This window comes from Acipenser ruthenus, chromosome 8, assembly GCF_902713425.1.
Source record: "Acipenser ruthenus chromosome 8, fAciRut3.2 maternal haplotype, whole genome shotgun sequence".
Lineage (NCBI taxonomy): Eukaryota > Metazoa > Chordata > Actinopteri > Acipenseriformes > Acipenseridae > Acipenser > Acipenser ruthenus.
The window spans coordinates 53,259,502-53,282,053 of NC_081196.1; the positions used below are offsets into that span (position 1 = coordinate 53,259,502).

The 22,552-nt window shown below is 35.7% G+C and overlaps 1 protein-coding gene across 1 annotated transcript in view; it reads right to left on the minus strand.

Moving 5' to 3' along the window:
• Positions 1-22,336, minus strand: part of LOC117407406 (T-cell surface glycoprotein CD3 zeta chain-like) — a 36,060-nt gene extending 13,724 nt beyond the window's left edge. The window contains exon 1 of the mRNA XM_059029249.1: positions 22,055-22,336. Within this exon, the coding sequence (XP_058885232.1) occupies positions 22,055-22,112 (58 nt within the window). The 5' untranslated portion in view covers positions 22,113-22,336. The remainder of the gene's footprint in view (positions 1-22,054) is intronic.
• Between the last annotated feature and the right edge of the window lie 216 nt (positions 22,337-22,552).

Consider the following 22,552-nt stretch of genomic DNA (forward strand, 5'->3'; position numbering starts at 1 on the left):
TCCTATGGCATACACAGCTGTAAACATTCTTGCCACAGTATTACTTTATCTACAATGCCTTATCAATATATTTTCCAGCATATTGTAATAAGTATCTACAGTTTTCAGTTCTGTAGCATCACATTATTGTAAGTAGGCTGCACACAGAAATTGCAGTCAAATACAAATGTTTTTTGTTGACCTATAGAAATCTATATTGAGTCATAGAATTTAATGGAGTGTTTACGACTTATAATTGTGAGGTAATGTAAAAAGCTGGCTTCACCTTCACCATCAAAAGAAGAACTACTCATAGCGGGTCAGCTTCTCTCTCTCTCTCTCTCTCTCTCTCTCTCTCTGAGCATTTCACCCTGTGTTAGCATTTTGTTCCACATTTTCCATTCAAAAATGTTCTTTACCTTGAGATAAGCCTGGGAAAATAAGATTAAAATGTGCTAACATTTTAGATCACAAGGATAAGCTGTAACTTCAGCATGGTTTTATCTAGTTTGGTGGCGAGTACCCTTATAAAGGTTTACTGCGGTATTTTGGCACAGTATTTTGACAGTTTTATCATGCTTTTCCCATGGTTATACTATGCATTTAATATAGTTTGCCGTGTTTATTAATACACAGTGATTGGACACCTCTGGTTTAGGTATTCAAATCATAGGCATTCAGTATGTTACATTAAAATGAGGAGCATGCGGTGAACTTAAAATGGAGGGATAAAAAAGGCTGAGCAATACATTTCCTCCGGTATTCATTAAAGATTAACTCCCTTGTACAGTACATTAATCACTTTCAAATTAAAAAGAAAAAAAACTTTTTGAAATGACAGCTGAAATGCATTTTGTATGAGTGTAAACTGAGATTTAAGCTCTCCCAGAGGGATGAGTTTCATACAAATTCAAACAAAACTAAGCTACTGTACACAAACTTACAGTGCATACTCAAAACAGGAAACCACAGGCTTGGAACCACAGAATTATTGCCATACAGGATGCTGTACCTGTTAATAACAGCAAACAAGGGCTGGCTCAGCCTGGTATGCTGTGTGGCCTACAGCTCCTAGTACTAAATTCATGGATTCACTTCAGAATACAGGCATGTTAACTACATGTACATGCAGTAACCCTCATAAGGTCCAAAAGTAAGGGAACAGCGAACATATATTATAAAATTGAGATTACATAGAGCGCAGTTCATTTAACTAAAGAATGATTAAATCAGTTAGAACACATGTAACATATTTAAAAACAACCTCTAATGAGCCTGGTTATTAAGGGAAGTTGTGGGTTGTGTTGGAGATACCGTGGGCATGAACATCCATTTCGATTGCCCAAACAGCAACACAAAGAAAGGGTCATAGCTAGGGGTCTACTTAAATCATGGAGAATTTACATATTTTTCCCAGGTAGGTTATGGAATAAAATTAGGATTTCCCAGACCTGTTTAAACATTAAATAAACCTAAGTAGATAATATTTCAGAGCACTATAAAGTCTAAAAATAGTGGTACTTGCTTCCTTACTAAAACGGAGCGCTATCATTTGTTAAAGAATAGTATGCAACATCCCCCAGCAGTTGCTGCCAACATATTCTCTGTCTTTGTGTTGTGAAAATTCCCCCGTACATTGAAACTGCATGTTCTGCATCCACTGAATTGGTTGGAAGTGTAAGGCAAAGCTTTTCCAAACAGATTAGAAACAGTACCATCGGGCATTCTGCCCTGTCCACACTATGCCTTTAAACCGTATTAGTTGCATTTAAGCCGGTTTAAAAGTGCTAAATACGGTTTGCGTCCACACTACGCAGCATTTAATACCGTACTTGAGAACCGGACTCGAGACCACCAAAGATTGTTTAGTAATTAACAGCTTTTTCTGAGTTTAATTATAAAACAGAATCGTCTCAATTTGTTTAAAGGGACTTCACTGGATTAAAAATAAAACCTGAAAACTTCAAGCCCTACTTGTGTGTGTGTGTTCGGATTTACTTTTTCCACAATACTTGTTATATTTCTTTTTAGCACTATGGACCTCTGTTAATATGGGGCATAACACATTATTTTAAAATAAAATACAGTGCATGGTGGGATACTATCGTATTAATTTCCACGGTTCGTTTGCTGGGAATTGTAACTCAACTATTCTATGGTGTGTGGACGCATTAAGCCTGACTAAAAACGGTACTTCAGTGTGGACGCTTTGAGCTGTAATTAGAGCGGTTTCGAGTACGGTTCTCGAGATCGGTTATGTAGTGTGGACAGGGAAAGGCCATATATGCAGCACCTTCGTTGTTTGTCCCATCCAGGAATTTGTTTTATTAGTACAGTCAAAAGAAAGAAAACGTGCCTAATTCGGGTCTAAAATTCTAACTGCGTTTAAAAAGAAAGCAGCAGGTTGTTTGAAGCGAGGTGGCTGTGCTAGATCGTACCTGTAGTGCTGATTTAACTTGACTACAAACCAACAGGGATACTTTTTGTCTGCGCTGACTTTCAAGTTTGTTTGCTGAAAGCTGTTGCTTGTTCTGTTTAGCAGCCTCTGTAGCCTTTCGTTTAATGTGTGATTCTAAAGCTGAACAGCGATAGGTCGTATTGTGGCGAACCTCGGTTCCAGCAAGCAGGGGCGTCTCACAGGCGGTCGGACGCGAACCCGCGACCTCCCGCTTTGAAGCACAACGCCGATACCTCTGTACAAAAGATCATTGTCATGTAAACCGTGAACAAGAAAGTTAACTGCTTGGGGGTATTTTTTTAAAATGTTATTCGTCTAATTAAGCTTTTTTTTTCTCCCCAAGTGCAATGCATACAGGATTGCAAAGGAATAATACAAAAATATTGCCTATCTACAGAATTAAGATATGTAGTTAGCGTCAATAGCGGTGTGCAGTCGTTAATTTAAATTATGTTTGTTTTATTTTCTTTCTCTCCATATTGGTCAGGCATGCATTGGCTCCTAAAGAGGTGAATTTCACGGTGACACTTCAATTTCCCGATTTTCACGCAATCGCGATTTAGGTAGATCCTTAGTTATAGCAGATCTACACACTGCTGGCAGAAATAGAAATGAAAAGGGCGTTTTATTTTGTAAAATAAATAGGTTTAAATTGACTGAAACTGCAAATAGAATGAGCTCTGCAAGCAAACCGAGGGTCATAACATGAGAGCAAGCAACATTTACCTGTATTTAATTAACCAGATTTTCAATTAAATTAATTTAAAGAAAATGTCAACCCACTATAAATTTCAAACTTAATTTTACCAAGCCTTATTCGTCATGAAAAGAACACTGCAACTGGAGATGCAACACACACACACACACATATATATATATATATATAGATAATCTAAAAGAAGATGTCAGGTCATATCCGCTGTTAGATACTGAGTTTAAGAAACACCTCGGGGCACTCCAGGCCATAGGTTAAACCCACCCAGGGCCATAGATTGTTATCTGTATCCTCAAGTCAAGAAGTGATCTTCAGTTTAGCACCCTGCTACCTACATACATTCTATGTCCGAGCTGTCACCTGAATGCTCCAGCAACACCTTTTTAAGGCTGGTCTAAGAAACAGACCTCTGTTAGTGCTTAAACTGTATAGAAATATGCCATTGAGGTCAATAAATAAGTAAATGACATTACATTGAAGTCTACAGAACATATTGAATCCATGTCTCTTGTGTGAATAGGCTACTGAAATATATCAGTGTAAAGGTGTGTGGTGAAGGGTTGCATCACGACACCCAGAACAGTTTTTACTGTGAATGGACCCTAAAGGGTTTTTCGAGTAGCTAGAGAGGCTAGAAAGGTTAAGAGGTATTATGAAGCTTTCAGGGGTCTCACAACAACTGTGAATAATCAGACTAAAACTCCTGTAGTTTATATAGATGTAAACATTGACGACTGCAATTGCATAAGCCAGCGTAAACTGTGCTTTCTAAACATAAAAAGCAACCCGTTTTTAGATAAGAAAAAGTTGTTCACAACATGATTAGTTTTCCATAACTTCAAACACATCAAATCTTGAGAGATACAAAATAAAAAAAATAAAAAACATTTCAAGAAAACTTTGAGAACACAGAAGTTCCCCCCATATATTCACAGGCATATTTTCAGTCTGTTGGAATATGTCTGGTGAAAACACAGCGATTCTGCAGGCAGACCTGGCAGGTCAAACCGAGAAGTCCTATCAGCTCTCTATTAGCTCATTCTATAACACGCACACACACACATATTTGGTTCAGCTCTCAGTGTGGTTTTTCAGGCTGTTTCAAGCCCTCTCTTTAGCGGTCTACGTCTGAGTTCAATTCGAGCAAGGTTCGAGTTTAGTGGTTTCCTGTGCAGTTTACTTTTCCCTGAGCGCTTATCTACTTGCATCTTAACCGTCTGAACGAAAGAGGCCTTGTGCATAAGGTAAGCTCACCAGCTTTGTCTGTACCTTTCTCATCAAGACTCCATGCCCCACTCTTTTAACTATGTTGCAATTTGTTTAGACTTCCTTCCCCCTCCCCATCTCTCTCAAACCCACAACCTGACGCCATCCTCCCTCATCCAGCCTCAGTGGTATACATGCTCGCAGACAGACCCCCACCTCAGTGGAATCCCTGCCTCCATCCCACCCAAATGTGATGCACACGAAACTCAGAAATTCAATGACTCAAGCAACCTTTAAGGATTCCCTCATCAGAAAATGTGATTATGCTTTGCTTCCTTCAATCATTAAAAACTGAACCCATTTGAACCTCCTGCCTCTTGTGACAGCTATAGCAGCTGCATTTGTACTAGTTTTTTTTTTTTTTTAAACTACAGTATACGTTTGCTATGGTGCTTTTTTGTCAATAGGATTTACTCTGGTTGCAGTCGCGGATCAAATATCTGAACTGCATGCTTGCCTTATAGCAGTCCACATGGTCTGAGTGCTGTGCTGCAGGTACCCAGCTCCCATATCACACTCAAAATGACATTTCAGTGAGATAGAAACCAGGATGGCTCCATTGAAAACCAGTGTGGACGCTTGAACTGTGGCCAAACCAACTCGTCTCATCTAATTGAGTTCCCTTCTCATGAATTCAGCCGATGTTAAGCCCGAAAACCCAAGGTAGCACAACATATAGATAAATATGGTTTGAATCAGACTTTTAAGTAGTAGTCTACAGATGTAGATGTGCAGTAAGCTATAGGGCTATACAGGCAATTAAAGATTTTTTGTTTTCCTGAAAATGTACAATAAATCTTAAATTTTCAACTCTTACTCCTTAAGTCCTGGAATCCTCTCTAACCCTTATGGATTTGCTTAAATAAGCTCTTGTAACTCGTGCACTGTACTGCTCTAAAGATGGTTTAGTGGCATCACGTTTTATTTTAATGTTCTCAGGCGTCCTCTGTCAGTGCTGCGGCCTGGCTGCCAGCAGGAAGTGGTAGTAAAGAAACCCTCTGAAAGCATCTCTTGTGTAAATGCATTCATTCTAATACATAAATACCACTTTTGGAAGGTTGCCTACTTTGCCTGCTGTCCAATGCCATTGGTTTTAGCTTCCAGACGTTTTCTATTCAGGTAAAGAGAAAGGGCAGGATTCTGTAAACGGGAACATTGTGCAGAAAGACAGCAGTGCCACTGTTACTATAAACCTAATTTACAATAACATTATGGACACTGCTGATGCACCAGACAGTAGCAATACACCTGAAACCGAGTACTGTGGAATCTTGGTTAACTTGTGCTTGTCTGAAATATTTTGTTGAATTATGTATACACTGTTGTATACTGAAAAGGTGTGTGTCTGTGGATGTTTCAAAAGTTTGGTAAACCAAAACTGAATTGAGGTTTTACTTTTGCGTATTTTGCAGGTGTGACCTGAATCGTTGCCATTGTCTTTTGTCATTACAAACACTGCTCTAGATCTTTTTGATGTGTCTAACTATGAAATACCATTTACCACTCAGATTGGAACATTTTAGAACGAGTAAGGGGATCTCACCCTCACAACTCACATGCCCTTAAAGCCTTCAAGAGAAACCTGAGTGGCACAGCTCTGTCAGGGACAGTTGTGTTTGAACTTTTATCTGTTTAACAAGCCTAGGCTGGGGTATTTCAGCCTTTCGTAATGCTGGGATCACTAGCAATCCATAACAAAAAAATAATAATAATTTATGAACGGGGAGGGAGGCAACACAAATAAGATATGGTCTAATTCTCCAGATCAAAGACCTTGCAAAATCTAAAAGTACACAAGCCTGTCTCCTTTTCGTTTCATATGCTAATTTTGCGTGCACACACTGTGACACCTTCAAACAGAATCCAGCAGTCGATGCAGTTAAAAGGTTTATTATAACTGCAGCTTTGAAGTTTCACACGTGCCCTGTGAGCCAGCTCTGATTGGCTCAGATGAATCTTACCCTGAACCTGAAAGTAGGCACTAACTAAACGTCAGCCAGACTCAAAGCATGAATAAGGATATTGTCTTGGGGTCCCCAGCCTCTTTAATGCTTACACGTTTCTAGGTTTCCTATTCGGGGGGGGGGGGGTACCATGACTTACTTGTGATATGTGAAGGGAAATAGATAATGTTGATTCTAATATTTCCTTTCATGTTAATGCTTCATGAGTATTCCAATTATGGTTACACATACTTTTTCTTAGTCAAGGTACCTGTACAAATTTAAATAATATGCTATTTTAAAAACCAATAATCCATGTATTGTATCAATAAGAACACATTTCTAGGAGTGGAAGTCCCATCACTTGGAGATGCTGTTTTATTCATTAATTCTGGGATCCAGAGAGATGCATGCTGAGGTCCCTGATCAGATGTGATGTGCCTCTGTCTGTGTATCAGGTTAGCTGATACCACCTGTATAAGTGCCCTTATAAAGGTTTCCCTACAGTAAAAGCATAGCAAAGTGTAATAAAGCACAGTGAATGCATGGGTAAAAGCACAGGTAAGCATTGTAAAACAGAAGTATGGGAAAGCATTTAAAAACATGATAAAATCGAGTAAACTATGGCAAATGCACAGTATAGCCATAGGAAAAGTGTTAATTTGGTGTGTACCACACTCGCCAACCATTTATTTCCAGACCTGGAAGATTTCTGATGAACCCAGTGGCTGAGAGATATGAGGCCCCCTGCAATTCTGTGAATTGATAAGTTTCGACTTATCAACTAAAAAAGGCACTTACCATTTTTCAAAGGGAGGTAGAAGAAAAATGTGAATCAAATACAACTTAAAATTGCTAATATACTGTACTATATATAAAAATGTATGTCTAGTGTATAAGAAGACTCTCATATCATCAGAGAAAGAGACATTATCATTTATAGCAGAACAGTTACTGGAAATGGAACAAGATTAGTCTTATTCCACACAGGTCTGTAAAGAAAAACAGTTTAGAACTTAATATCTATTAACAATACATTTAGTACTGTATCTATCTCAGTGTGGTACAGATTATGATCAGTACTCCGAACAAACTACTGACCTGAACAGGGTCTGGTCTAAACTGGTTCAGATTAGCGTAGAGTCAGGCACAGTCAGTATACATTTTGAACAGTTCTGAACCACAGGCTTCAAAGATGGTTTCCGACAGCCCTTGTAATCAACAATTATTTATTGGGCTTCTTTTATGATGAAGTTCTAAGACAAACAAGATATTTTCAACTTCTTCCAAAGGACTTCAGCATGAAGGTCTTTTTGAACTACTGAATTTCAATCATATATCAGGTCTAACGGCAGTAAAAGCTTTCTGTCGTATATTTGTAACGACTCTGAAACGCCAGTCCATCAATCTCTTATTAGCCCATTCAATGTTAGCATCATCAAGGCCAGTATGAACATCCTAACCTATTTGACTCAAATGGATGGTAGGAGAAGTCAACGCACATACTTTTAGTATCAGAACAAAGTCTTACAATCCCATGATAACTGTAAACACACTGGGCGAGTTAAGTGGGTCTTACTGCTTGGTAAACCTAATCTCTTTGAATAAAATCGAATGCATTAGTCCAGCAAAACCGTAGCCTAAATGTTGTTGGATAAGAACCAGAGTCCTGCAAAAGGACACCATTTTAGTACTGTACGGTTTTACTGGTATTTTAAAGGTACTGGAGTTGTATTTATTTAGGCTCCTTGATTGGGACTGTCATATTATTTATAAATCATGTATGGAGTACCCTGGGGTATATATTTCCTACCTGGGGTTACTTTAAGACTGGATAAAAGTCCAAACAAAATTCAATAAGGTTGCCTTTTACAGTAGTACCTAGGCTAGTACTCTAAGGCAAATATCTGCCGCTGGTATTTTAGTAAACAAGGTACTATCTATTGCCTGATGGGGATGCATAGTCCTGGAAGAACAATGAAGACAGCCCTACTTTACATTCATCGAGATTGTCCAAGTCGTGGATGGGGATGTATGTCACTGATATTTGTCCTGAACATTTTCTGCTAGTGCACCTGTGAGGAATGGTATTACATGGTTTTGCCTGCATGTTTCCCATCAAGTTCTCTTTCTCTGGAAGCAATGGGAAACGCATTATGGGAAATGCAAGCGATCGCCCCACGTTAGTTTATCCTGTGAAATACATGATTCATCATGATTATATCTTCAGCATTGATAAACTGCATGCTGCTGTAAGAGTGTCAGTAATCTCAACATCACTAAACCGCTATCATGCTTCATATATTACAGTAGGAAAAAGCAACCATATGGCACTGTATTTAAGGTGTGTTTTATTGTATTTCAATGAAAGTTCATGTTTACTATAATTAATTTTTAATTTCTCAATTCACTGAAGAAAAAAAAAACATGATGGGTTTTTTTTATAAAAATGACTGTCCTCATATAATGTTCAATTACTAAATGCTCTGCATAATGTTTTCAGCATTATTTACGGATCCACTGATAAGCAAGTTAATAAAGATAATGACATTTAATAACAGGTACAATGTAATAATGATCATACAGTATGACCAGAAGGCTGCATCATTGGTTAGGGTTAAAGTTAAGGATTATTTAGTTTTATTTATTTTTTATTCTTTTTATTACACTATAATTCTTGTTATATTTCTATAGTCTGGTAATGTTATTAATAGTCAAAATAATGTATTACTGCGTATATATCATCCCTTATAGTATATTTAAATATGTATTTTTATTATGTTTAAAATATACTGAAAATAATAGAGTTATGCTTACTGATCAGTCATGACTCAAATTGAACTCATTTAATGTGTTGAGAGTCATTGTCATGCTCTAAAGACGAAAAGTATCCCAACTATATTATCTCTTACTATTATTAAATGCAATGATGTTTGATGAAAGTATTTCTAAAGCAATGTTAATTACAATGTATATTAATGCATATGTACGGAAAATGGGTGTGCTTTTTTTCAACAAAACCATCTACTGTATGAACCATGGGTTTGCTTGATCCTTTACCATTTTTAAAGACACGCTATAAATAAAACACACTACTTACTTACATATACAAAGCTTAAAGCTAACCTTTCATCTGCAGCAACACTTTCAGTCACGCTTAATTTAATAAGCATTTTTGTTTATGAACTGTTTATAACTACATTACTAATAAATTATCAAGAGTCTTTGTTAATAGTTCATTAATATATAGAAATCTTTGTAACCAATTAAAGTACTGTTGTCTTGTTAACATGCTAGTAAGCTGCTTATTAATTGTTAATAAACAAAACACTGACCATTAAAGTAAGTTATTATTACCGACTTTTCAATAGATATACGCAAATGCGCTAAAACGCATTTACTTTGTATTTTATTTTTTATTTTCAAACCATAAAAAGGATATTTAAATATATCCCCTTTGGGCACCATTTTTTAGATTGCGTTTTAGAATTTTCTATTCACTATGGGGTACGAGAAATTTCCCTAGCAAGGCTTTGAAAAACATGTACACTGATTATAAAGTATAGCACACTGTAGCTAGGACATTTAACATGTTACAAACGTATACACAATGACCTAAGGGTCACAGTATGCACATCATGGCTAATTTACAGCAAAAGAACATGCATTTGTGATCAGCAAATTATGTCGGTGCATTCAAACCATCTTTAGTCCATCTGCTTCACTTTATTTAAGTTTTTGTTTTACAATTTGTTTTGCTTCATCAGTGTGACAACTACACCCCCCGAACAGATAGACCCTATTTACACTTTCAAACATCGCCCGCAAATTAATTAAATACACTTAATTATCCATTCCACTATTGGTAGGCAATCCTTTGTATAGCTGTTTTAGGCATCGCTAACTTTAAGGGGTCTAATCAGATAAGGTAACAGGTATCTGTGCCACAAGCGTCACAAGCAGTGAATAGCTTAGCTCATTCTGATAACTTTACATCAAAATCTAACATTGAAGAAAACTAGAAAGAAACATTGCACAACATTTGCAAGTGGCTTCCTCATTCTATATTATACATTTTATACACAGAAAAATACTTTTTAACATTACGAGACATTCTTTTTTTAAATAATCACTTTTCATCTAAAAATAACCTGTCGTCATTTTTTTTTTTTTTTGACGGCTCTTTTATATTGTCTGCGGAAAATTAAATATTCTGTTACCATATGAATACCGCTTTTTTCTTTTTTTTAATAATACAATTTTTTTATTTTATATAGATACCCAGTGTTTAATGTAAAAATAATGCATGATACGGCTACAGTGTATACTTAAGGGAATTAGGCGATCTCACGTCCTCATCTAAAGTATTGCAATGCTTCTGCATAATTAGGTCTACAAACAATCATATTAGTAAAATCAGAAAACACTTTGTACCCATAAATAATCACAAAAGTCTTACTCAGCTACGTAATTAATAACTAGATTTTATTTTTAATACCTATTAATAAGTCACAGGGACCTCAAATGTACTGTCCATATAGAAATAACTAAAGTGGTAAATTAAAATGGTAATCCTGAAATGTAACTTAAAAAGACTACTGCCTTCTTCAGTGAAGATACTGTATTATTAATCTTAATAAAAAGAAATAGGCTGAACCTATTTGTCTACCTGCCTTACTATAGTTCTTGTCGTTTAAGCTGGTGTATATGTCATAGAAGGGCTTTTAAAAAATAACATGTTGGTTGAATTCACTTAGTGTATCAAATCACTGTATCTTAAAACTTGAAATATTCCAAAACAGTAGTGCTTTAAATGAACCAGCCTACACAGTATTTGCTGGCATAATTATTGTTCTCCAAAACATTTCCAGACTCCTACTAATCTGTTTTGTAATAGCCACAAAGAGAAATGAAAATTAAAAGTGATACGTGGCATAAATATACATGACATTAATCTACAGTAATGCAGTGGAAACTAGTAGAAATGTTTGTTTGTGTAACAAACCATCATATCAACTGTTCACTGTTGGGTTTTAGTTGTGAAAATGTCTTAAAACGTCAACACACACACATTAGGGCCTACATACATAAATACGGTACTTGTTTGCACTACCTACACACATAAAGGCATTAGTATGAATATTGCCAATTAAATCATTAACATTTGGTTTCCACACCAAACATGCTATTTCTCATTCAGATGAAAGGATGGAGTTTTATTAAATAAAATACATTTACATAAACCCCTTTCCCAGAGTCAGAAGTATTCGATCATTTGGAATATCTTTGAAATCCAATTTTAAAATTCTCATCTTGTCGCAGCCTAAAACTGCACATTTGGAATTGTTTATAATGTATGTACTGGTTATTTTTTTTTTTTTATAAGTTTGAAAAAACAATAAATGAACTCAAATTCCTCTGTTATGCTTTGCTTATTGTACTAACATTATTATACTAATATTGTAAATTCAATATGCAAAACAATATTCCCCTCCATTTTAAACAGTTATCAATAAAAAGCTGAAAGAAAATCTTTTTTTTTGTAAACGCTGTGGCTTGTTCTAGTCAGGATGACAGTAAGGGAAAAGGCAGCTGGATTACTGTACACTTACAAGACCTGAAATCTCATACACTGGCCTTGTTTATTTGAATGTAGCAAGCAGGACAATATAAAAGTGCTCCATTACACGTACACCTTCGAATACTGTTTATGACAGAAAGAAGAGTGAATGCTTTGTGGTGCCTCTTTATTTGTCACGTAAGTTCTACTTCAACCTATACCTTAAACCTCCCCTGCTGACAAACTCTTTGGCATTGAGTTTTTTCTCATGACATTTATATATCTTTATAGGTGTCACAGGGCTACCTGCACATATTGGAGATGGGGCCATTTGGAAAGGAAGTAAGAGTGACACATTCACATTTCAAATCTACCATCCTGTGTCCTTCCACTACACTGTAACTATCACAACCACATTTCATTTGCAAACTTTTAAAATGATTTTTTTTATTGTACAGATATTAGATCGGCCTCACTGCAATGGTCTTTCTTTATTAGCTTTGTGCTAAAAAAATCATTGATAAAAAAAAATAATCCTCTTAATTCCCCAGCACATATAAGAGGCTGTGTGGTCCAGTGGTTAAAGAAACAGGCTTGTAACCAGAAGGTCCCCGGTTCAAATCCCACCTCAGCCACTGACTCAAGTCACTTAACCTCCTTCTGCTCCGTCTTTCGGGTGAGACGTAATTGTAAGTGACTCTGCAGCTGATGCATAGTTCACACACCCTAGTCTCTGTAAGTCGCCTTGGATAAAGGCGTCTGCTAAATAAACTAATAATAATAATAACATTCTTTGTATTGTACGAAGGATGCTAGCGACAGCACTCTTTATAAGCTAACGATATTATAAGTGTTGTTACATGCAAACAAATACAGTCAAGACTGTCATGTCCGTCCTTCGGAGTATGTGACTCTGGATAAAAGCCTCTGCTAAATGACTAATTTATAATAATAATAATAATAATAATAATAATAATAATAATGTGCATATATGTTAATATACAGTTTGTTCAGGAGGTTTCTTGAGTAAAATACATGAAAATCAGCAAGTATAATCCCCTATACTGTACTAGCTTATTAGCCCCCCTAAACTGGTAGATCAGGACTTTTCAACACCGCTCTCAAACCAGAAGCACACTGCTCACTGTGGGGCATGCAGTTTGTGTTGTGCTGTGCTGTGTTGCTCCTCAGTGTGAATTCCCCTCTACAATATGGTGTTTTGGTCAGTGGGTGAAAATCCAGTTTGTATCTTCAACCATATACTGTATTTTTTATAACACACAATGAAATAAGAATACTGAAATAGTATAGCTTATCCTAATGTGACATGCTTTCCAGCCATCTGATACAAACTGTCAGATTATACTGAAGTGAATGTTTTTAGCAGCACCAATCCTGTTGATTAATTGCATTCACTTGTGCTTATAATGATTCTTGAAATTTGTTTTGCCTTGTGACGTTGTTGCTGCTCTTTTGGAATATATTGTGTATTATTATTACTATTTATGCCAAAATATGTTATCAAGATGACCAAAAACTGACAAATGACAGACATTAGCGTTGTGCAATGCCATTTTTTAAATTCTATTTTAACTATAAATAACAGAATATGGGTACCTTAGGGCTTCTGTTTTTCGGGTTTTATTTTTTAGCTATTTTCGTGTTTTATGTAAATCGGTTTTTTTTTTCGGGGCTTTCGTTTTTTATATACTGTATTAAATTAGTGTTTTTGGTTACTTTCCAAAATGCTTGAGCGTTTTTTTTTGTTTGTTTTTTTCTTTCAAAATATGTATAGTAGTAACTCGACAGTACTTGCACACTTAAGTTGTACCTTCTTTCCTTTGCTGTCTTCCACAACGAAATCCCTATGGTCAAGGGCACATTCTTCTGGGGTTTTTGTGTGTACGCATATTTGTACATTTCGCCACAATTCTGTTTTAAATCCTTTTAATTTTAACTGTAATACAGCTTTATATCCGGCTAACAAGCCTCCACCCTGATTGTAATCTCGTTTTAAATCTTGCAAGCGGAGTCTCCAATAGAAATGTAGTAATGCGCTGTCACTCGGTAGTTGGGTCGGGTTTAAAGTATTCAGAACAAATCAATGATGATAGATGCAACTAGTCAGGAAGGCGGGACGTTGCCGAGCAGTACTGTGAAATGTATTTATTATTATTTTTGTAATAGGTTTTATTTTTTAATGGAAAAAGTGTATTCAACGTGAATTGATTAACCATTTCCACAGTTTTTCCGGTGTTTATTGGCTATCCACCGATTTTTTTGTACCGTGGATGTTTTATCATGGTTTTATCGGTTAAAACCGAAAATCTGAAGCCCTACTTATATCCAACAGTAACGTCACATCGTAGTATTCATATAATCTCATACATTCCAACTTTAATCACTTATGATCTCTCATCTGTAAGCCTGAAAGTAAAGTATACCTCTATGTAGATTTTTGTACTGTAATTTGAAAACAGGCTTCAACTATGTATATTTTCTTATCTGCTAAGTAAATCTGATGTTATTGCCTAATATCACGTGGCTAAATATCATTTACTCAAAGGCTTTTTTTGTCTCAGACATTTAAAGCTAATTGTTGCACTATTTCCGTCCTTTGCTACAGATTTGTTAATGAGGCCCACCACAGTAGCCCACAACAATACAAAACAGAATGCAGAGAAGTGTTTTGGCCTTCCGTCATGTGACTGTACATGAATATGAAGCTGGTGGCTTTTTTAGATGAAGGCTGTTATGACGCAAACTTCAGAGGGACCAGGGAGACTGAATTCATTACAGAGTGTATCAAACTTCCCAGGGTGTGTCGCTGAGGCACCTAATAATTGCTGCTGGTGTAAACCAGACATTTGATTTCTTATAAACACCATATACTTAAACGTGAGAAATAGCAAGTAAATAAGTAAACAGCTTTTTTGAGGTCGACAACTCACACATATTTTCATTGTGACAGATTTTTTTAATGATTATAGAAAAAGCAAATTGTTGCCATTGAAATATTACATTCCAAATTTAACTTGACTGTAAAAATATGTATTGTTAAATAGCTTATTTATATTTCTGTTCCAAAAACAACTGAGATTTTATGAATGAAATGTGTGTTAAATACATGAAATACACATGAGTTTACCTCAGGGAGATGAGTACAGAAACACATAGGCTCTACGATGCAGCACTCCCATAATATACCTAATATAATGATGTTATGAACTTGGAATTGGCTGCACATTTTTATTTTGGTAGCCCCATCCAATCAGCCTATAGGTGACCACATGAACCAGCCCCCTAGAGTAGACGCTAATGTGAAAAGACTTCATTAAAGTCCTTAACTTAACTGCCATTTAAATACATGTCACCATGAAATACAATTGCCCAGTTCAAACGCATTAACAAGCTGATGCAGGGGGAAAAAAGAATGATGCTGAGTTATGGAAACACTCACACTGTGACAAATAACATTGTTTGTACCAGACCATGGCAAGAATGTGTAACTTCTGTGAAAGACAGTGGCTTATTTTTACTTGAGCACAGGCAGAAATTCCATTTATCAGTATAAACACAGCATCATTTCAGCTGAAATCACTGACATCATAACACAAAAAGATAACTAACTGTTATTCAGAGATTTCAGCCTTGGGGATTTGATGATTAGCTATGCAAAGCTGGGTTTCCACTGCATGGGTTTTCTCAGATGCTTAACCTCAATAATTGTTGAGCAGGCGTAAGCAAACAGTTAAAATAAATGGTAGTCAGATAGCTGTTATATGATCGCTACAGAGGCGTGTAGATAGATATTTTTTATATAACTTGCTTTTAGGCGTATTTTTCTCAGAAATAACTTTTCTAAATATAGAAATGTACATATTCTAATAATATACACAAGCACCCTAAACCACTATGGGGCACAGGTTCAGCCTAATACTTGTGGAATGATAGTGTATCTCATAAACACCATGTACAACTACTATAGATTGTGAACATGCCCTAAATAATATGGGTTTGTCCTAATAATTACAAATATTAATTGAACTTACAATATGGTGTCAACCTCCAGGATATTTAATGCAAATTCAGTTTCCAGTATTCACGTTAATGTTAATTGCAATACATTTTTTAAATTATACTTTACTGGTATTATTTTCATGCAAATAATAATACATAAGAGCAAGTCCGGTTGTAGTAAGATATACATTTAAGATATTTCAGAACTACAAACCCTGACGTGCTATTATACAATACCATTTCATTAAAAGTGCTTAGTGCTGTGCGAGCTGTATTGTATTATAATATGGCTTAATAAAGGGAAAATAATAGCAGGTACTAAACACACCAGCATTATCTAATCAGATGACTATACTGTTTCAAGTTAGTTCCTTTAAAAAAATAATTAAAGAAAAGCAAACTAGCAAATATGAACTCAATTAAAATTAATATTCAAGTGTTATTATGAACAAAGGGAGTTGCTATGGGAACCGCCCCAGGTGTTCTTTTAGAGGTTTTCTATAGGAGCCTGAGATGTGACTTGAGGTGGACCTGGGTTTGGTTCCTGCCAACAAAAAAAGCCCAATTCTGCAAACACTCACACATATGTTGTTGCAGACAATGGAAGCATGCTTGGTTTATACAGCAAATAATAAATTATATACAAAACAGTACCAAGGCAGCCGGGATGAAAAATTAAAGGCAGTTTGCATTCTTATCAGACTATGCAATTGGTGATTACTGAAAAAATAAAACATTAATTATAAATAATTGAAGTCTTCCTCTTATCAGAGCGAAATTCTCCTATGTTACCCTACCCTAATCAGCTAATTGTCCATTACAAACTTGCGTCCAGCATTACAAAATATTGCTGAAAACAGCACAGCAGTTTCAGCTGCACCTTAACCTGCCACTTACCAACAACAGCTAGACATTGAAAATAAAGTGCTCTACTTTCTGTTTGGTTTTCAATTGCTAAACATTCAGATATTCCATTTCCCCTGAACACAGAATAACTGCTACCAGGGCCATTACATTACTCAAATAAAGGTCATTTATTGCCTAAATTGAATAAACACAAATTACACTGCCTGTTTTGATATTTTCTAAAGGTACTTTCCATGTTCTTATTTTAAGTAACTGTAATTTCCTTCTTATTTGTTTGATATTTTCTAACTGAAGCCACTAGTTACAAGTATCTCCAAAACTGAAATATAGACATATTCCTTTCATTATTAAAGTTTACAACGGTAGTTTGTAATGGTATTTTTGCAGTTTTAAAAGGCTTTTCCCGTGGTTATACTGTGCATTTACCAGGTCTGCCATGTGTATTAATATGATTTACCATATCTCGCTATTTGTTCTTTACAATGCTTCCCTATGTATTACCATGCTTTCACTGTGCTTTATTACAATTGGCTTTGCTTTTACCACGGAAACTTTTATAAGGGTACTCTCTCCTACTGGATTCTTCTAGCATGAACTAATACAAACATTTAGCCTCTTCACTAACTTCAGGGTCTTCATTAGAATTCACAGTCAAACAAGACACTTAGAATACATTTACATTGGCATGAAGCTATTGGCACGTCATGAAATTTTGCACGATTCGGTCAATTAAAAACAACGTGAACAGGAACATCCTTCACAATTACATGGCAGCAGATACGAATGTCTGTTGAAATCTTTCACTAACCGCTCTATGATTTGTATAAATTCAATATAATTTGTAGAAAAAAAAGTTTGAATTAATATGTAAAGCCATTGCATTGCTGTTCATAGGATTTGAAATATGGGTTGATCAAAGACTTCAGCTTTTCACATTCAATTCTCTTTTTTGTTCGTGCAGTATTAGTGCACCAGCCAGTGCACTGAAAACAGGCCTATGCATTGAAGGACTGTCTTACAGCCCGTGGCCCTGAGTGGATGCAGATTTGAAAGTGAATAGTATTCCAATAGGAGATTGATGTTGTTCATGGTTGGAAGCCTACCCTCACAAAGAAGCATTCAATAAGGCTGGGAATGCTAATTGGTTGCAAGTGGCTATGTTTTAATTAGCGCTCCAATGAACTCGACGACCAGCGAATGGGACTGGAGAGACATTCTTGATGTTCATCTTTAGACCTCTCGATGGTGGCTTTACATAAATGTGAATGCAATTAAGGTTTTGCATGCAGCCGTAGTACAGAGGGGAACATGTGTGAATGTGTCCGTTGAGTTCTCTCAGTGCTTGGATAGATCCCGCAGGCCCATATTCCCTGAGCTGTATTGAGAGATTAGTGACCCTTCTCTTTGAAATGTAGCTTTCATCATTTTTATAATGCTTTAAGGTGGCCCATGATTATTTCAGTACTGCCGTCGCCCTTTTAACTAAAATATCCATAGTGTTAAACAACAAATAGCATATAAAACGTTCCATGGCTGGTTACGTGTTCATTGTAAAAGGCCTGTATATATAATGTATTTAAAAAAAAAAAAAAAATAATAATAATAATAATAATAATAATAATAATAATAATAATAATAATAATAATAATAAATAATATATTCAAATAAAAATATACACAAATCTCAACGCAGAGGTTGCCAAGGGGATCTAGGAATAGTTCTGGAAACTTCTCTTTTGTAAAACACATATCGGTATATTTTATGTACGTTCTGTCTCACTGTTGTGATGAAAGACAGGCCTTGTGATAAAACAGACAATATATCAACAAAATGACTTGCACTGCAGTACAGTTTTTCTCTCCTGTTTGCGTTTTTTTTTTCACTTTTCAGTCGGGGATCCCTGTTCAAAACGTTTTTTAAAAAAGGAGTCCCCCTGAACATAAAAGTTGTTTTATAAGGGTATTAAAAAACAAACAAACAAAAAAAACAAACATTCGGACTGATGGCGACATTCTATTGTCCAAATGTGTTCATACAGGACAGCTACATGACTTTTATCTTTTATCTAAGCATTCCTACAGAAAGACAAGGTGAACTACAGGTAGCTGTGGGTAGTATTAATGCTATCATAATTGTCAGCTCTTCTTTTTCCTTTTTCTGCTGGATAAACCCAAATGTGTACTGTAGTCTGTTTAAAAACATACTTTGTAGCAAACGTGATGTTTTCTGCAAGTATGATTGAGTTCCCTTAGGTACTGCAGTTCTGCTTTAATAAAAGATTCAGTGAGAACTACAAAAAGAATTGTAGCCCTGAAAAAATACCCAAAATCTTGGTGATCTAGCATAAAAGGGGCTAAAATTTAGTCCCTTTTAAAGTCAGTAGTTTTGAAGTCATGTTAGTTAAGATATTGACATCTGTTAAGCTATACTTTTTAAGGTAATTCACACTATTTAACAAGGCCCATAATACTTTAAGGAATCTTTACAGAGGGTGTCACTACATAATTCTAACTTCAAAACTACAAATAAATCACAATTATACAGAATCCCACCATAAAGGTACTTTTAGCATTAATGCTGGTAAAAATGGTAATTCATACTGTACACCCAGCAAGACCTTGCAAGGGATACATAATGTTAAATATGTGTTTGGAAAATACATTACTGATTCCTGTCAGTAACACAACAAGCATTTTATTAAGCCCATGTGTTGCGTACTTAAAATATAAAGACCTATAAAGAATAAAACCTATATGCATTTAAACGTTCCAGAGAAAGAAACCCCTAAAAAACTGAAGATCGCCTGAGCTGACAGACACTACAGTCCTCTTTTCAGTGACATTGTAACTCTGACTTTTCCGAGTATGGTTAAACACAGCCTTGATATGCGATGGGGCAATAGAATGAACAAACCTGGGGCAACTGAAAACCAAGTGCAGAATTTTACTAGGCCAGCCATTTTTACTTGTCAGTAGTCGCATTGGTGCTGTGGTGACTTAATAGGTCCCTCAAGTAAAAAAGGTTAGAGTAATAAGATCTAACAGTACATGGGCCAGATATTTAAAAGCATTTACCGTTTGTGTTCTAAAAAAAAAGGTAATGCTAATAAGCATGGAATAAATAACTTGGTTGATTCGTCAAAGAGCTCCTAACATGCATTTGTTTGGCTAGTTCTGTAATAGTCTGTATTGTCAATAAGTTGCTTTACATTGCATAGGAGATTTCTGTTGGTCTTGCAAGAAAGGCCAGTTTCCCAATAATAACTCGATATCCATGATCAAACAAATTAGTAGTCACCAGTTGCTCAACCTATACGTATATATATATATATATATATATATATATATATATATATATATATATATATATATATATATATATATATAACAAAATACCATTGAAATGCATGGTTTTCATTACACAATGTGAGAAACACTTTTTTGTTTAGATTAGTAGTATTAACTAGTATTACCCAATTCTTTAACAGAAGGATTAGTATTTTCAGATTAACTTTATATTGTAGGTTACGATAAGAGGGGTGCGTTATGGGTTATGAGGGTCATTCAAAAGTAGTAGTAAATGTTTAAGCAGATCGACTCTGCTGCATTCGATGAAACGTTAAACATTACACATGATGGTTTGCAGTCTATCATGTTTTTTTTTTTTTTTAAGGTTTGTTTATCTGACTTGTTTCTGTGCAGGCATATCAGACCAACTTCGGGCAAAATGGAGGCAAAAACAGTTTTAAACAAGATGGTCTTGTATCTGCATACCAGAAAATCACTGATCGCAGGTTAGCTAATTGTTGAGCGTTTGAGGGAGAACCCAATGCAAAAGAACAGTCACGGACAGCGGTGGTGTTGTTTTTTTGTTTTCATGTTCGTCCTCATCAGTCATCAGTCATATTACAGCTTGTTTTTTAGTTCATACTTTTTTTCAGATCAGCTTTTACTTAATGTAAAATAAACTTACAAACTACAGTATTACAATTCTGATATGAATTTCTGGATTTGATAAGCAACAAAAGGCCTGTCCTACGAACATTAGCGTCAGTGGATTTTATAGAGAACTGGAGACCCAATGCAAAAAAGAGAAGAGATTTTTAAAAGCCAATCTAAACTTGTGTGCATAGTGTGCTTAAGGCACAATTCTTGTATTTTATCCATAACTGGGCAGGGTATTTGGTTCACAGCTGACATCTACTTTTCACATTTTTCTGAATGGCTTTTGAAAACTGCCATGTACTGTACATCTCATTTTTCTGGTTTCTTGGTTAATAAGGTTGAATCGGACAACAGGGGGGTATATACCGTTTCAATTGATGTGACAGCTAAATTTTACAGCAAGAAACCTTCAACTGACAGTTGGTGTACGTTTAAAATTTCTGTGGCTGCACGGAGTTGCCTAGAGTAATTTAATGAAACGTGTGTGTTTTAGAGTGTAGTAATTCAACCTATAGAACAAATGTGCACCATTGCTGTCTTTACAAAAGCAGCAACTGTTTAATTTTTCTGAGCAGAAAAGCTGGTTGTGAACAGGATACAAAATGCACAATTCTTTTTTTTTAAAGATGATAATAACTGCAACCCAAACGCGGTCCATGTGGCTTTAGCTTCTAGTCAAGGCCAACACCCTAGTCATAAAAAAACAAAAGTAAGAGCTAGTAATGACTCCTGCAGAATTATTCTTTTTGAATACACAGTACAAATCACTTGCTAAAACACTACAGAAGTACCAAAAATACACTTGGAAATACATTTATATAAACGTTTCAATGAGAAGGGTTAATCCATGTCTTTATTCATCAAACCGTTTTCCAAAATGTGAGTTTATTTCTGATACTTGTACATATGTTCTGCTTTTGTGTTTCATAATGTGTATGCTTTACTTCAGTAAACATGGAAGTAGAGAACTGTTCATTTGTAAGGGTATCACTAGTACATGTACAATATATACAATCCTAGATTAAAATGGCTAACATCAATGTCATGTTAGAAATTATTTCTGCTTCAGGCTGTCAAGTTTGCAACTCTCATTGCTTCCTAGGCATATATTCTTTCACAAAATGAAAAATATCATCATGCTTTATAATTACCTTGGCATTTAGGAAATGTATGTTGAACTAAAAATATCAAATGTTCTTTTGTTCAAATAATCTTAGCAGAAGGTGAAGAAAGTTTTAAAAAACAAACAGCCCCAAGCAAGGCTATCAAGTGTTTGAAAAAGAGTATTCAAAATAGGCTTACCTGTGATGGGAAGCACAGTGGCCAGGTATGCCAGGGTGCAAGTCCGGTGTAAATTCATTTTCTTTAAAATCAATTTTAAAAAGTCTGAAGTCTTTCTTGGTACAGCAACTGCATCAAGTGGATGACACTTTCAGTCCCTTTGTTCTGTGTCGATAGATTCAGGAAGTGGGTTTATCTTAAAGACTGAGCACTCCACCTGCGCCAGTACTACGCTCTTCCCTTACCCCAGCTCATCTGGACACATGTTCCCTCTCGTTATGCAAATGACTGGCCACATTGTCAGCTTTCTGGGAAAAAAAAGATACCATTTGAACATTATTTTGACAAATGTGTGCCAGTCAGCTAAATATGTACAGCACTGTAGATGTTATTGGCAGTTTATATGTTCAAGTTATACATATATTAAATGGTGAGATAAACATTATTTCAATGTTTGTGTTAAGTTTGTAAATGTAAACAGATGTTCTCAAGTGCTGTGTTTAAGTTGGAAGACTTACT